The following is a 13,928-nucleotide window of genomic DNA, read 5'->3' on the forward strand; positions in this document are numbered from 1 at the left end:
ATGCAAAGAAAAAAGTTCTTCATTCATATCTTAATGCCAAAAAGGATTAAGAATTACCTCTTTATAGGAAAAGAGCTTAGAAAGACAATGAATAGAAGCTAAAAAGAAAGTAAAAGATGAAGAATAACAAGAATAAACAAAATATAGTAACTTTGTGGACTTACAAATGCTTATGGATTGATATAGAGATGGATCCACAATCTCAGATGGAGCTTGAAGGGCTATAAAGGAAAAGAGAGCTTTATGTGTACTAGAGAGTGAAGTGTTAGTACCTACAAAATGATCAGTACGAATTACACTTTGGATTCTCTCACAAAACACTGTGAACTCACTATTCACAGTGGTTTTTTTCTTTATCTCAATACAATTTTTTTTTAATTTCAATCTTATACGATCAAATTGGAGGTCAGTCTAAGTTAATGTATTAGGAAATGGTAAGATTACAAGACATGAGACTAAAGTGAAAAAAAAACAGGGAAATGGGTAGCTGTTTTGAACTTTGTACAAAATATTTATTGTAGACCTTATACTTTCTAAATTGTAAATACTAAGACTCCTAATTTTTTAAGTTTTGGAAAACAAAGAGCCAATTTTAGTCCAAAATTTTATTTTTCTTATTTTTTAATCCTTTGTTTGAGAGAGAGAGAGAGAGTCACGAGATTTTAGCTGTAGAGAGAGAAAATCATCGTTAACATCAATTCCAGCCACCAATATGGTTGATCTTAATGTCAATGAGTTCTATTTGGTGAGGGGAGATCCACTTAAGGTGTTTTTTTTCACCTTCACATTGCCTAAAAAAACAAATTTGAGCCAAAGAAAAGTTTTGTTTTTGTTTTGTGATAATTTTGGGTTTTTTGTATGCTTTTTAGATTTTTTTTAATGTCATTGATGAGTTTATCAAGGTGTCTTAATTTTTTTTATGTGTTTTAGGTAAAATATGGATTGAAAATCAAAATTTTAAGCAAACAATACATAGGGCCTGATTTTCCAATGACCCATGGTCACTAAAAACTGGGCTAACAAACAACAAGACATTTGCAATTTTTTTTAATCATCGTCCGCCCTTTATTATTGGCAAAAATAAAGAGCCAAGCCTCATGTATAGGATGGCGCGCAAGCCAAGCCTCTTTTATAGGTCAGGTGTGTGGGTAGGCTCATGCCCCTAACTTTTTTTTTTAATGTATTTTTAACCATTTCATATTACAAAAAACATCATTCCATTTTTTTTAATGTGTTTTTTTTAAAAAAACTATTGTTATCAATCTTTAAATAGTCCGAGGCTATTTTTTATTCCAATCCCACATGCATCCCCTATTTTTATTTTACTTTTTTAAATTGTTGTTTGATATAAAAGAAAGTCCTATGCACATGGTTGATGTATAATTAAATGGGGTGCATAGCCTGAATCACGAGTTTGGTAGGTTGATCCAGTTGGCTAAAGTCTTCTTTTTGTTATTTTTCAAATTGAATATTTTTATTTTTAATTTCATCATTCAATTCCTTTTGCATTTACATTGGAGGAGCCTATATATTCTTCTTTTTTCAATGAATTTTTTTTGTAATCGTATTAATAATTTTTTTATTTTTTTGTCAAAAAAAAAGGATTCCTTTAACAGAAAATCCAAAACTGTTTGTCTTTTCCGAAGGATGAAGTTTTGTCTGCAAAGCCATGTCTCATTTTCCATGATTTCAATCATAGTTTCAAAACTCGACCCAACTTGGTGGGTCGACTCGAGATCCGGTCAATTCAAGATTGAAACTGGGCCGGGTTAAAAAAACAGAGGAAGAAAAAATCTGATATGACCTGGCTAACCCAGCGGGTTGACCTGACGATCCGGTTGACCTGGCGAAACCCGGTCAAAAATCAGGTTGCAACCCGTTGATTTTTGTATTTTTTACTAAAACGACGTCGTTTTGATTTTTTTTTTAAGAATTGACTCGGTCAAAACCCGGAACCCAGGTCTTGGACCGGACTGGGTCTAAAAACTATGATTTCAATACTTGTAATAAATTATGTTTGGTATTAATCCAAAACTGTTTGTCTTTTCTGAAGGATGAAGTTTTGACCACAAAGCCATGTCTCATTTTCCGTGATTTCAATACTTGTAATAATTAAGATATTGAGAAATAGAAGTTACAAGTGAATAAGAAACATTTTTAGAAAGCGAATTATGAAGCAATCAAGACAATTAAAAAGACATCCTCTTTGTATTTTATCTCTAATTATTTAAATCATTTCCATATATACATTGACCTTGTTTTCTTTTTGAGAAAGAAATCAAGATGTCGGATTTCATTGCCTTAAAAGCATTCCATGCAAGCTCTTTCCCTAGCATTCCATCTATAACAGCATGCAAGTCCAGGGATTTCATATTTTTGTTTCTATATAAACCTTGATAGCTAGCTTCTTTCCCTAGCTAGCCTGCTGTTTCTGTCGAACGAAATGTTCTTATTTGAAGCTGAAAATTTGTGATTCTTTTGAAGGTTAAGTAAGCAAGGCAAGACAATGGCTTCTCAAAAGCTTCATCAGTTGGTCTCCCTCCTTGTAGCCTTGCTTGTTTTCCTTGGTCAGGCAATGGAAACAAATGGAGAACTGAGTCACTGTGATTATCCTAGCGCTTCGGCAACGTGCAAAAGGAACTCGGACTGAGTGAAGACATGCAAGCTCTACCATTACTCTCCAGCAAGTGCCTTGTGTGTCTTACCAATCCCACCGCGCACAACTCATCACAAAGGTCTTCGCTGTTGCCAAATAGTTGTTTCATGGTAACTATTTGGCTGGTTGCTTAATTAAGCTCTTTTATATATTATCATCTAATATGCTCGGCAAAAGAGTTGGAACTAATGTGAAATTTGCAATATCGAATTGCAAATTTGCACTTGATTAAATCCTCGTACCGCAATTAATATTACCTTATGTTTTGTTTTTTTTAATTCAAGTAATTTAATTTATTTTTTCTAATCCAACGTCTTGCAACTTCATACAGAAAGCTCAGGTGGTTGATAATAGCAGGTGACACCTAGTAAGTCATAATGGCTAGTAGTTATGATAGTAGTAGATGGTGTTTGATAAGTTAATGTGGTTAATAACTAATACCTGTAAAAGATTCATTTTGATGGGTATGATCCGATGATAAAGTTAGTAACTTTTTAAAGAGAGAAAGTGCAATGATATTTTAGAAAGATAAACTCTCAAAATATATATGCTGGAAATATTAAGAATAAAGAAAATTGTAAACCTTTAGTTTGAAGGATTCATGGTGTATTTATAGCCCACGAGTCTTGGCTTTTTATGAAGAGGAGGGGCTAAAGTGTAATTTTACCCTTATGATATTTCAAATTATGTTTTACTCAAAATAATACGTATTAGATAAATATAAAATATTAAATGATCCGTGTAGGATCCTGAAAAAAATTATTAGTGAATTTTAGGCTTGGGCAAATGCCCAAGTCCATTAGAGATGAAATATGGTTCCAAGAATGTTGGGTTCAGGCATGATGGCCCCAGCCCGCGAGGGTGCTAGGCGTGACGATATGCCCAACCTTTAGGCTTAGGATTCTTGCTCGAGCCCATGCTTTTTAGGAGTTGGGCTCCGGCCACCACGCCCAAGCCTATGATTCTTACGTGTTTATCAGGCTTGTACTATTTTTTAGGTTTGTTTAGGTCTATTTTTAGGTTTTTTTAGGTCCATTTTATTTGGATTCATTAACAGCCTCCTAAGTCTCTGTGGTATTAATCCGTAAAGACTAATAAAAATGTTTGGTTATCATGATGAGTTTATAAAATTCTTTTCGTACGAGAAAAATGGTTTTGTGATGGATTCATGATCTATTTATATCCTACAAGTAATTTTTTTTTTTAGAGAAAGGGCTAAATTGTAATTTTACACTTGTGATATTTTGAGTTGTATTATATTTAAAATAATACTTAATAAAATTAATATAAAATACTAAAGGACCTGGATGGAGTCCTCAAAAAATTTCCTAGCAAGTGTTGGGCCCGAGCAAGGTTAACAAGCTTATTATTAGAAATGAAAAATGGATGTAGATACTATGTGTGGATCGAAGAATACTAGGCCCAGGCGTGATGACCCAAGCCTGCAAGGGTATTTGGCATGTCACGCCCAGCCCTTACATGGGCATATGTCTTGCAAAGGAAGTTAGGCGTATTCCTAGTGCATGGAAGAACGCCCATGCTCCTTTTCTAGTTGGGAGTCTGCCTAGGGCATGGGCTTCGGATCTTGCCCAAAACCATGCTTATTGGGAGGTGGGCGCGAACCACAATGTAAAAGTCTATGCTTTTTGAATGATTTTTTTTTAGTTTTTTACTATTTTTTAAAGGTTTTTTAGATTCATTTGGAAGGTTTTTTTTTTATTATTTTTTATCTATTTCATTTGTATCAATCGGTTAGCATCAATGAAAACCCATTTATGTCTTCCCTTGACTAATGTCAAGCCAATTCTTTTTTTCTTAAAGAAATAATATCACTGTTTGAAATTTAATTTGTTCCTTTACGGATTGAGTAATGTAGGGAAAAATATCCTGTTTATTTTTGTGTTTTAAAAATACATTTAAAAAATTTAAATTTTTTTTAATTTTTTTTCCTTCAAATTAATAACTTTTTAATCTAAAAACTTTTTAATGTTAATATTAAAAATATTTTAAAACAATAAAAAAATATTATTTTAATATATTTTTAAATAAAATATATTTTAAAAACAACTAGTAATTCTCAATCATGGAATTCCATACGTAATCACGCAGCCCAAAATTCAGCAAGACTTCTATCCACATCTTTTCATAATGGCTTCATTGCACAAGAAAGAGAAATAAAAATAAAATCCTATGCGTCAACCCCCAAGCTTTCTTCATATTTAAGAAAAAATTTACAGAACCTGTTTTTTTTTTTTTTGCAAGATGTCCTTTATCACTATTTTTGAAAAAAAATTAATTAAAAAACTTAAAAAATAGAGAGAATATAAAAAAATGTTATATGATTATTTTTTAGTAGACGAACCATATTAATTTAACTATTAATTTCTATCGACTTTTTTTGGATCTCTTTTTGTTTTTTTTGTTTTTTTTTTAAAGAAAGCAAATACAAACAAGCTGGATCTTGAATGAAATCTCTAGTTTACCTTTGATCCTTCTCAATCTTACTATTTCCTTGCACAAGACCTAATTTAATATTTTGAAAACTTAATTGAGATTTGGATTATAAAATAAGGGGCTAATTTGAGGTTTGGGCAACAAAATCTTTGGATTTAATTTGATGAGTTGTAAAATAGAAATGACAAATATATTTATAGATTAGGTTTTGTGTTGTTTATACGAAATCTAAAATTACTTTTCAAACTTGATTGAGTATAAAATTTTTATACTCGAACTAACCTAATTAGATTTGGATATCTATGCCTCGAAATTCAAACTTAAATATTATAATTTTACAACAATATAGTATATGATTAAGCAAATCATAGGCTATAAAATTTATCTACTGGCATTTTTAATTTCCTATATATACATACATGTATAGCATATCCATCAATTTAAGCAAATTGGATGCCCAAAACAGGCATTCGCATGAACAATGTGGTCTATTTACATCCTGTAGGAAAAGGTGATATCACCTCCTCCTAATACTTCAATTGCATGCCCTAGGATTGACAAAAACAGACATCAGCAACATAAGTACACTATGCATTTGGAGATCAACAACAGAAGGCCACCATACATTAATTACAAGACAAAATGCTTGATATATAATGATTGACATGCATAAGATTGTCAATTCTGTTTCGTTAAATGTTTTGTTTTTTTAATTAGAATGGAATGTTTTAATTTTAGAGTGTTTTGGCATGCCGTTTCGAGGTTGTACTGTTCATATATATATATAACAAACATAATTCAAATTCAAGATAAATTAATTATAAATTATGCAATACAGACACAATACCAAACAAATATAATTTTAAAATTTAAAATATTTTTAAATAGTCAAGATTAAATAGATCTTTAACTTAAAGTAATTCAACTTCAACAAAATATCAAAATATTATGAAAGTAAAATGTTTTAACACAAATATTTTAAATATAAAGTTAGATCAATGTTATCAAGACTAATGAAATCTAGAGCATCCCTTATTTTGCTCAAATTCCTACAAAGTATAAACATGAAAAAAATAACATGAATATAAACCATATATATTAGTGATAAATCTAATTTTAAAAAATTAATATCATTGTTAATGAAAATAACAATAATAATTTTCAATATTATTATTAATATCATTGTTATTAAAAATAGTAATGAAAAAGAGTTTTTTATACCTGGGTGGTTTAATTAATTAAATTGAACAAGGTTTAATTTGATGGTTTTTCAAGAGCAGAACGGAACATGTGGAATGGAACAGGAACGTTTCGGCTGAAATTTAGCTGAAAAATCCGGAACGGGCCGAGATTTAAAATGAGATGAAAAGTGTTCCGTTTTGTTTCATTTTTTGAATTGGTATGGAATATTTTGGCCATTCCGAGCGAAACGAAACAAAATTGACAACCTTACCTGCAGAATACTGAAGGAAAACATGAATTTGTAGTACTTTGGCAAGAGAATTAACAACATTTTTTAGACAAACAACACAATATGAACACTGAAAATTAAGATAAGTAGGAGGTTCGGCATTCTCTCTTATTTTAGAAAGACAATTCCAATTTTTTCCCCACCTACTCCAAATGAGAAACTAATATACAATAAAAATTAAAAATTAAAAGAATAAAGATCAAATTATATATATATATATATATATATATATATATAATTGAAGGACTAAGTTAAAAACAAAAAAATTATAAAAGAACCAGGAACAAAAATTACAAATTAAAAAAATAAGAATCGAGGTTGAAATATCAACACAAAAAAGGACTAACCTATAACTTTTTAGAGAAAAGAAGAAGGAGAAAAAGGTTGAGGGAAGATAAATTGTCACACCTTTGCCGACACGTGCTACTCCAGGAAAAGGAGAACTTGGTGGCTCTTCCAATAATTTGTGATATCGTAGATGTCGTACGCATCGTTAAAAGTGAGCGAGCTCTTTTTATGGGCCATTAATTTGTTCAATTTAATTAATATTTAATCCTTGTTAAAAGATAAAAATACCTTTGATGGACCTATAATCACAAAAAAAATCTAAGTGAAAAAATCAAAAAACCTCGTATGCATGGTTTATTTTTTATTTTAACGGTAAACTTGTTATTTTATTGTATTTTAAAATATATAAAGATAAAAATACCTTTCTTCGTCGGTTTGGAAAATGATGAGTTAGAGAATAATTAGACCATTTCACCGGGCAAAAAAATTGAGAAGACATTTATACCTTGGTTAATTTTTTAATGGACCATTTAAAAATATCAAAATACCCCTATTACCAAGGTTATTGTTTTTTTTTTAAGGGTAAAAAAATAATTATATTATTATAATGAATTGTGTGTGTGTACAATATATATATATATATATATATATATTGAAATGCCTTCAATTTTTTTTTAAAAAAACTTATATCTTGGTATAATTTTAATATTTTTAAAATTATTTATGGACTTTGAATTGGAGTCGGGTCAAGTCAACGTCTGACATAGCAATATCCACAACCACCTCGAAACCAATCTTAATATTTCCAGATTCTTCTCCAACCCGACTAGATCAAAAAATTTCATACCCATCCAAGTTAAGGCGGTCGGTATCCATTAATATCAGGTCAAATTATCATCACGACCACAGAGTTTAAAACTCCTACGTGAATTACCGGTTTTACACCTCCACGTGTAATCTACCCATCCCTAGCAAACAGACACAGACCTCCTCGTTATCCTCACCAAATCCACCAGGATACTCCCGTAATAAAACCCCACAATCAGGGACAAATGTGTCAAAACACCGAATCCTCGTTGCAATTCCCCTTTTTTCTCATTAAATAAAACCTCCAAAAATACAAACTCTGGAATCTCTCTCCAATCCCAACTCGCGCCATTAACTCACTGAGCCAACCCGCCTCTAAATCCCATACCTAGCAGCCTTCCCCCCATGGAGATCGACTCCGCGGTGGAGCCACCGCCACAACAACAACCGAGCACCGCCGAAGCCGCCCCCGAGAGCTTAAACCAGACACAATCTCCATCCGGTTCGATGGGGATAGAGGAGAGTTACGGAGCGGCTGCGGCGAGGTTCGATGATGACGAGGAAGAGGAGGGGGATGTTTGCAGGATATGTAGGAATCCAGGAGATGCGGAGAATCCGTTACGGTATCCTTGCGCTTGCAGTGGTAGTATTAAGTTTGTTCACCAGGATTGTCTCCTTCAGTGGCTCAATCATAGTAATGCTCGCCAATGCGAGGTTTCTCTCTCTTTCTATCTTGTTTCGTGTGTTTCATTTGATAATTAGGGATTTTGTGAGTTAATAATTGAAATATTGAAAGATTGATCGGAAGAGGTTTGATTAGGGTTTGGAGGTTGTTTAATTAATTCAATTTGGTGAAACTAGGATTTAATCGTGGTCTTTATAAAGAAAAACACATATAAACTTTCTTCCTTTTGCTTTAATCTATGAAGTTTCGGATTGTACTTGATATGCTTAGGCTCACAGTATTTTTAATTTTAGATTCATAAGATTGGGATGAAAGGTGTTTGAAGAAAATTGATGAATTGCGCGATTTTTTTTGTGTGTAATGGGTTAAACGCATGATAAAAGTGGTATCTCTGGCATTTTCTTTGTTTTATAGGAAACGAAATGCATTTCCTTGTTTCCCAATGAATTTCTTCATGTTTTTTGTAGGTTTGCAAACATCCATTTTCTTTCTCTCCTGTTTATTCTGAGAATGCCCCGGCAAGGCTTCCTTTTCAGGAGTTTGTAGTAGGGATGGCAATGAAGACTTGCCATGTTCTGCAATTCTTTTTGCGTCTCAGTTTCGTGCTTTCTGTCTGGCTTCTAATTATACCCTTCATAACGTTTTGGATATGGAGGTTGGCTTTTGTGAGGAGTTTTGTTGAAGCCCAGAGATTATTCTTAAGTCATATCTCCACTGCTGTTATTCTTACCGATTGTCTGCATGGGTTCCTGCTTTCTGCGAGTATTGTTTTCATTTTTCTTGGTGCAACTTCTTTAAGAGATTATTTTAGGCATTTAAGAGAGCTTGGAGGACAGGATGCTGAGAGAGAAGATGATGGAGACCAAAATGGTGCCCGTGCTGCAAGACAACAACCAGGACAGGCTAATAGAAATGTTGCTGGTGAGGCAAATGCTGAAGATGCTGGTGGAGCACAAGGAATTGCTGGGGGTGGTCAAATAATCCGAAGGAATGTGGAGAATGTTGCTGCTCGATGGGAGATGCAGGCAGCTCGTCTCGAGGCTCATGTTGAACAGATGTTTGATGGTTTAGATGATGCTGATGGTGCAGAGGATGTGCCCTTTGATGAGCTTGTGGGCATGCAGGGTCCTGTTTTCCATTTAGTTGAAAATGCATTCACTGTAAGTCCACTGCTCTATATCATGTTGTTTGGTGTTATTTTTACCATTTGCCTCCAAGAATTTCACTCTATCACATCTAAGTCATTTTCAATCTCTATGCTCTTTCCTTCCTCTCCTTAGTGAATATTGGACATATCTTCATTCAACATGATGCTTCCCCCCTCCTCAACTGTCTGTTTTTTTCTTCTGTCTTGCAACTAATTATAAAAGTTATTCTCTCTGCTGTGGTGTTGACTCCATCAAGATAAAAGTAAAGGCTGAATAAAATGCAGCTTCATTTTTCCATGTTGGTGATTTGTTTTTTATTGTGGCTTAATTGATCTACAGGTTTTGGCTAGCAATATGATATTCCTTGGTGCTGTAATCTTCGTGCCATTTTCATTGGGACGGATTATCCTATACTACATATCATGGCTTTTCTCTTTTGCAAGTGTTCCTGTGCTGTCAACAGTCATGCCTCTTACTGATACTGCCCTCTCCTTAGCAAATATCACTTTGAAGAATGCATTAACTGCTGTTGCAAATTTGACATCTGAAGGTGAAGACAGTGGGGTTCTTGGTGAGGTTGCAGACATGTTAAATGCAAATGCCAGTGGACTAAATGAAGTTGCAAATAACTTAAGCAGTCCACTTTCTGCAGATCTCCTAAAAGGGGCAAGTGTTGGCACATCACGGCTTTCTGATGTCACAACTCTTGCTATTGGATACATGTTTATATTCTCTTTAGTCTTCTTCTATCTTGGTATTATTGCTTTAATTCGGTACACTAGGGGTGAACCTTTGACTATGGGGAGATTTTATGGTATTGCTTCTATAGCAGAGACAATTCCATCCCTCTTCAGGCAGTTCTTGGCAGCCATGAGACACTTGATGACCATGATTAAGGTTGCCTTCCTTCTGGTTATCGAACTTGGGGTGTTTCCTTTGATGTGTGGATGGTGGTTGGATGTTTGTACCATAAGGATGTTTGGAAAGTCTATGGCTCAAAGGGTTCAATTCTTCGTGATTTCTCCTTTAGCAAGCTCATTAGTTCATTGGGTTGTAGGAATTGTTTACATGTTACATATAAGCATTTTCGTGAGCCTTCTTCGTGGGGTATTCTTCTCAGCCATCTTATTATTATTCAAATTTGAATAACTAATCACGTGGTTCAATTGAATTGATAATTTTTCTTTTTCCTTACTGTTTGCAGGTTTTGCGTCAAGGGGTTTTGTATTTTCTTCGAGATCCAGCAGATCCTAACTACAACCCGTTCCGTGATTTAATTGATGATCCTGTGCACAAGCATGCTCGCAGAGTTTTATTGTCTGTTGCTGTTTATGGAAGTCTAATTGTGATGCTTGTATTCTTACCCGTTAAACTTGCTATGAGAATGGCACCTTCCATTTTTCCACTGGACATATCGTAAGAAACCTACACTTCATTTACACCCACTGTTCATTTTTGGAGGTACCACAATTGTATATTGCCATTATTTGCTGATATCCAAATGCACTTTTATTTCAGGGTGTCTGACCCATTTACTGAAATTCCGGCTGACATGCTTCTCTTTCAAATCTGCATCCCATTTGCCATTGAACATTTTAAGTTGCGGACCACAATCAAGTCCCTTCTCCACTACTGGTTTACGGCAGTTGGCTGGGCACTTGGCTTAACAGATTTCATACTGCCTGGACCTGAGGACAGTGGTGGTCAAGATAATGGAAACGCGGAGCAAGGAAGACAGGATAGACTACAGGTAGCTCAACTCGGTGGACTGGATCGGGCTGTAGTGGCCCTTGCAGCCGCAGATGACCAAAACAGGACCACTCTTACAGCAGGAAGTTCTGCGGAGGAGGATGATAGTGATGAACAATCTGATTCAGAGTATGCATTATGTGCTCTACATTATTAACAGTTTAACTTGGTTGTCTGAACTATATCATTCTTTGCTGATTACCATTTTTTTATCATCTTTATCATCTGCATCATATTATTTTTAAAAAATAGTTTATCATCTGTAGTGGCTTGTTTGTCCTAGACTCTTTATGTTAAGTTTCTTCATACTTGTACATTATAGTGTACCCTTATTTTTTTTTTCCTGATAACAAGAATTGGAAGTAGGGGTTCTGATATTTTATTCCTCAATCAGCCTACCCCAGTAACGTCTACTGGCACTCATCTAATGTGTCATTATTCCATCATTAGTGACATTGATCTTATCTTATGGATTGCTTGTTTTAAATCTTAAATGCAAGGGTAGAAAGATTACATGATATCCTCGTGTTCTGTTGTTGTATGGCATTCCATGAATATCTTTAAGATCTTATAATCTATTATGTCATTTTATTGTTTTACTTTTCTTCAATCATCTAGTGCTGATTGGTATTGCAGTTCTGTGCACCATCAACTGCCAGAAGCTTGCAATTAATGATGCATTATTTATCACTTTAATATTTTCTTATCGTTATTTATTTGTTGTTGCATTTAGTTATGGTCACTGGGTCAAGGCTGCTTTGATTGCTCCTGATATTGTACATGTGTCTTGTAGTAGGTACAGCTTTGCTCTTCGTATCGTCCTCTTGCTGGTGGTGGCATGGATGTCTTTACTTATCTTCAACTCCGTGTTGATAGTTGTTCCGATATCACTTGGGCGTGCTCTTTTCAATGCCATTCCTCTTCTGCCAATAACTCATGGCATCAAGTGCAACGGTAATGTGGTTGATTGAATTTGTTTGGTTGTTCTTTTGCATCATGCATTTGGTATGAGAGAGCTGATTTGTTCTGGTTTTATTTCTTTCCTCAGATCTTTATGCTTTTGTAATTGGAAGTTATGTCATTTGGACGGCTTTAGCTGGAGCAAGATACTCCATTGAGCAAATTAGAACCAAGAGGGCAACATTGTTGCTTAGCCAAGTATGGAAGTGGTGTAGCATTGTTCTTAAGAGCTTGGCTCTTTTGTCAATATGGGTATGTCTTTATACTTATGTTGTTTTGCTTGTTTCTCATATATGAGAACTCTTGACTCTCAACTCTTAAATTTGCTGTTTTCACGTTCCAGATCTTTGTTATCCCAGTGTTGATTGGGCTTCTCTTTGAGCTTTTGGTAATTGTGCCATTGCGGGTGCCTGTAGATGAAAGCCCAGTTTTCCTTTTGTATCAGGATTGGGCATTGGGGCTCATCTTTCTTAAGATCTGTACTCGGCTGGTGAGTTTTCAAATTGTCAGTTCCACATGATTATTTTAAACGCTTTAGTTATGAATGGCTAAATAATCGTCAGGATTGCCCCAACCTGCATAACCTATGGTTATTGGCATTAAAAGCCTGATAGGACATGGTGATTTACTATCTGATGCCTGAAAAGTAGATCACCAACGCCCTAAAGAGATGTGTGCTTGTTCTTAGATTGCCCAGGTTTCAATATTTGCAGAAGTAGCAATTGTATCTATTTTCAAATTACTCTGGATTAGGAAAGTTTTTGTTTCATTAGTCTGTAAAGCATTAAAATCCCGTTTCTACTGCATGCTATTATAATGTCCATATAGTGACCTGCAATAACATAGATTGTTTTATCCTAGCAATGGGTTGCTGCCTTTAAGAATGTAGAGTGTAAGGAACGGAGAGTATTTTCATGGTGGGTTGGGATTGTGACAGCAGTGATACCACAATGATTTCCATCTCATATACTCAAAATAAATCTTGTGCTTTAACAGGTTATGTTGGACCAGGTGATGCCACTGGTGAATGAAAGTTGGCGAACGAAATTTGAAAGGGTGAGAGAAGATGGTTTCTCAAGGCTGCAATGCCTTTGGGTACTGCAGGAGATTGTGTTCCCAATAATAATGAAGCTGCTAACAGCCTTGTGCGTACCTTATGTCTTAGCAAGAGGAGTATTTCCTGTGCTTGGGTACCCTATGGCAGTAAACTCAGCAGTGTACCGATTTGCATGGCTGGGATGTCTCTGCATCAGCCTGCTGTGCTTTTGTGCCAAGAGATTCCATGTCTGGTTCACCAACCTTCACAATTCAATTCGTGATGATCGCTATCTCATTGGTCGCAAGCTACATAACTATGGGGAGGATCTAGGAGAGGAGCAAAATGAGGCAGGGACTTCCTCCGAAGCACAAAATTCAAATTCACAGGACACTGGTTTGATTCGAGAAGCTGATGTGGGAATTAGACAAAGACGTGCTAATCGACAGGAAGCTTAATTTATGTACAAGTTTTGATGTTTCCGAGGCCAGTACCAGTAATGGGATGGATGGCCTAATTATATGTCTATAGGATGTACCATTGGGAGTTGTTTTTTGTGCATATATTATACTTTGTTAGATTAGAAATTAGAAGAGAACACCAAAGCGTTTTAATTTTAATGAGATCCCTTTTGCTGCTTTTTCTCCTTTTCTATCCGCTGTAGGTTCACAACA

The 13,928-nt window shown here is 34.7% G+C and overlaps 1 protein-coding gene across 3 annotated transcripts; it reads left to right on the forward strand.

Annotated features, from left to right (window-relative positions):
* The first annotated feature begins 7,979 nt into the window (after positions 1-7,979).
* On the forward strand, positions 7,980-13,893 carry LOC133693390 (probable E3 ubiquitin ligase SUD1). Of its 3 annotated transcripts, none has more exons than XM_062114614.1 (9): positions 7,980-8,390; positions 8,829-9,521; positions 9,849-10,616; positions 10,714-10,925; positions 11,028-11,387; positions 12,052-12,212; positions 12,307-12,470; positions 12,562-12,708; positions 13,230-13,893. In XM_062114614.1, the coding sequence occupies exons 1-9, from the start codon at positions 8,082-8,084 to the stop codon at positions 13,710-13,712; spliced, it is 3,297 nt and encodes a 1,098-aa protein (XP_061970598.1). In that variant the 5' UTR covers positions 7,980-8,081; the 3' UTR covers positions 13,713-13,893. The 3 variants fall into 3 exon arrangements, with proteins under 3 accessions (XP_061970598.1, XP_061970589.1, XP_061970581.1); XM_062114605.1 differs by having other exon boundaries at positions 12,055-12,212; positions 13,215-13,893; XM_062114597.1 differs by having other exon boundaries at positions 7,981-8,390; positions 13,215-13,893.
* The last annotated feature ends 35 nt before the right edge of the window (positions 13,894-13,928 follow it).

Source organism: Populus nigra, chromosome 1 (genome assembly GCF_951802175.1).
Source record: "Populus nigra chromosome 1, ddPopNigr1.1, whole genome shotgun sequence".
In the NCBI taxonomy this organism is placed as follows: Eukaryota; Viridiplantae; Streptophyta; class Magnoliopsida; order Malpighiales; family Salicaceae; genus Populus; species Populus nigra.

Coding starts and splice junctions, on each gene's coding strand:
- LOC133693390 (XM_062114597.1), top strand. CDS start 8,082: ATGGAGATCGACTCCGCGGTGGAGCCACCGCCACAACAACAACCGAGC. Junction 8,391..8,828: donor GTAATGCTCGCCAATGCGAG/GTTTCTCTCTCT, acceptor TGTTTTTTGTAG/GTTTGCAAACATCCATTTTC. Junction 12,213..12,306: donor TCATGGCATCAAGTGCAACG/GTAATGTGGTTG, acceptor TTCTTTCCTCAG/ATCTTTATGCTTTTGTAATT.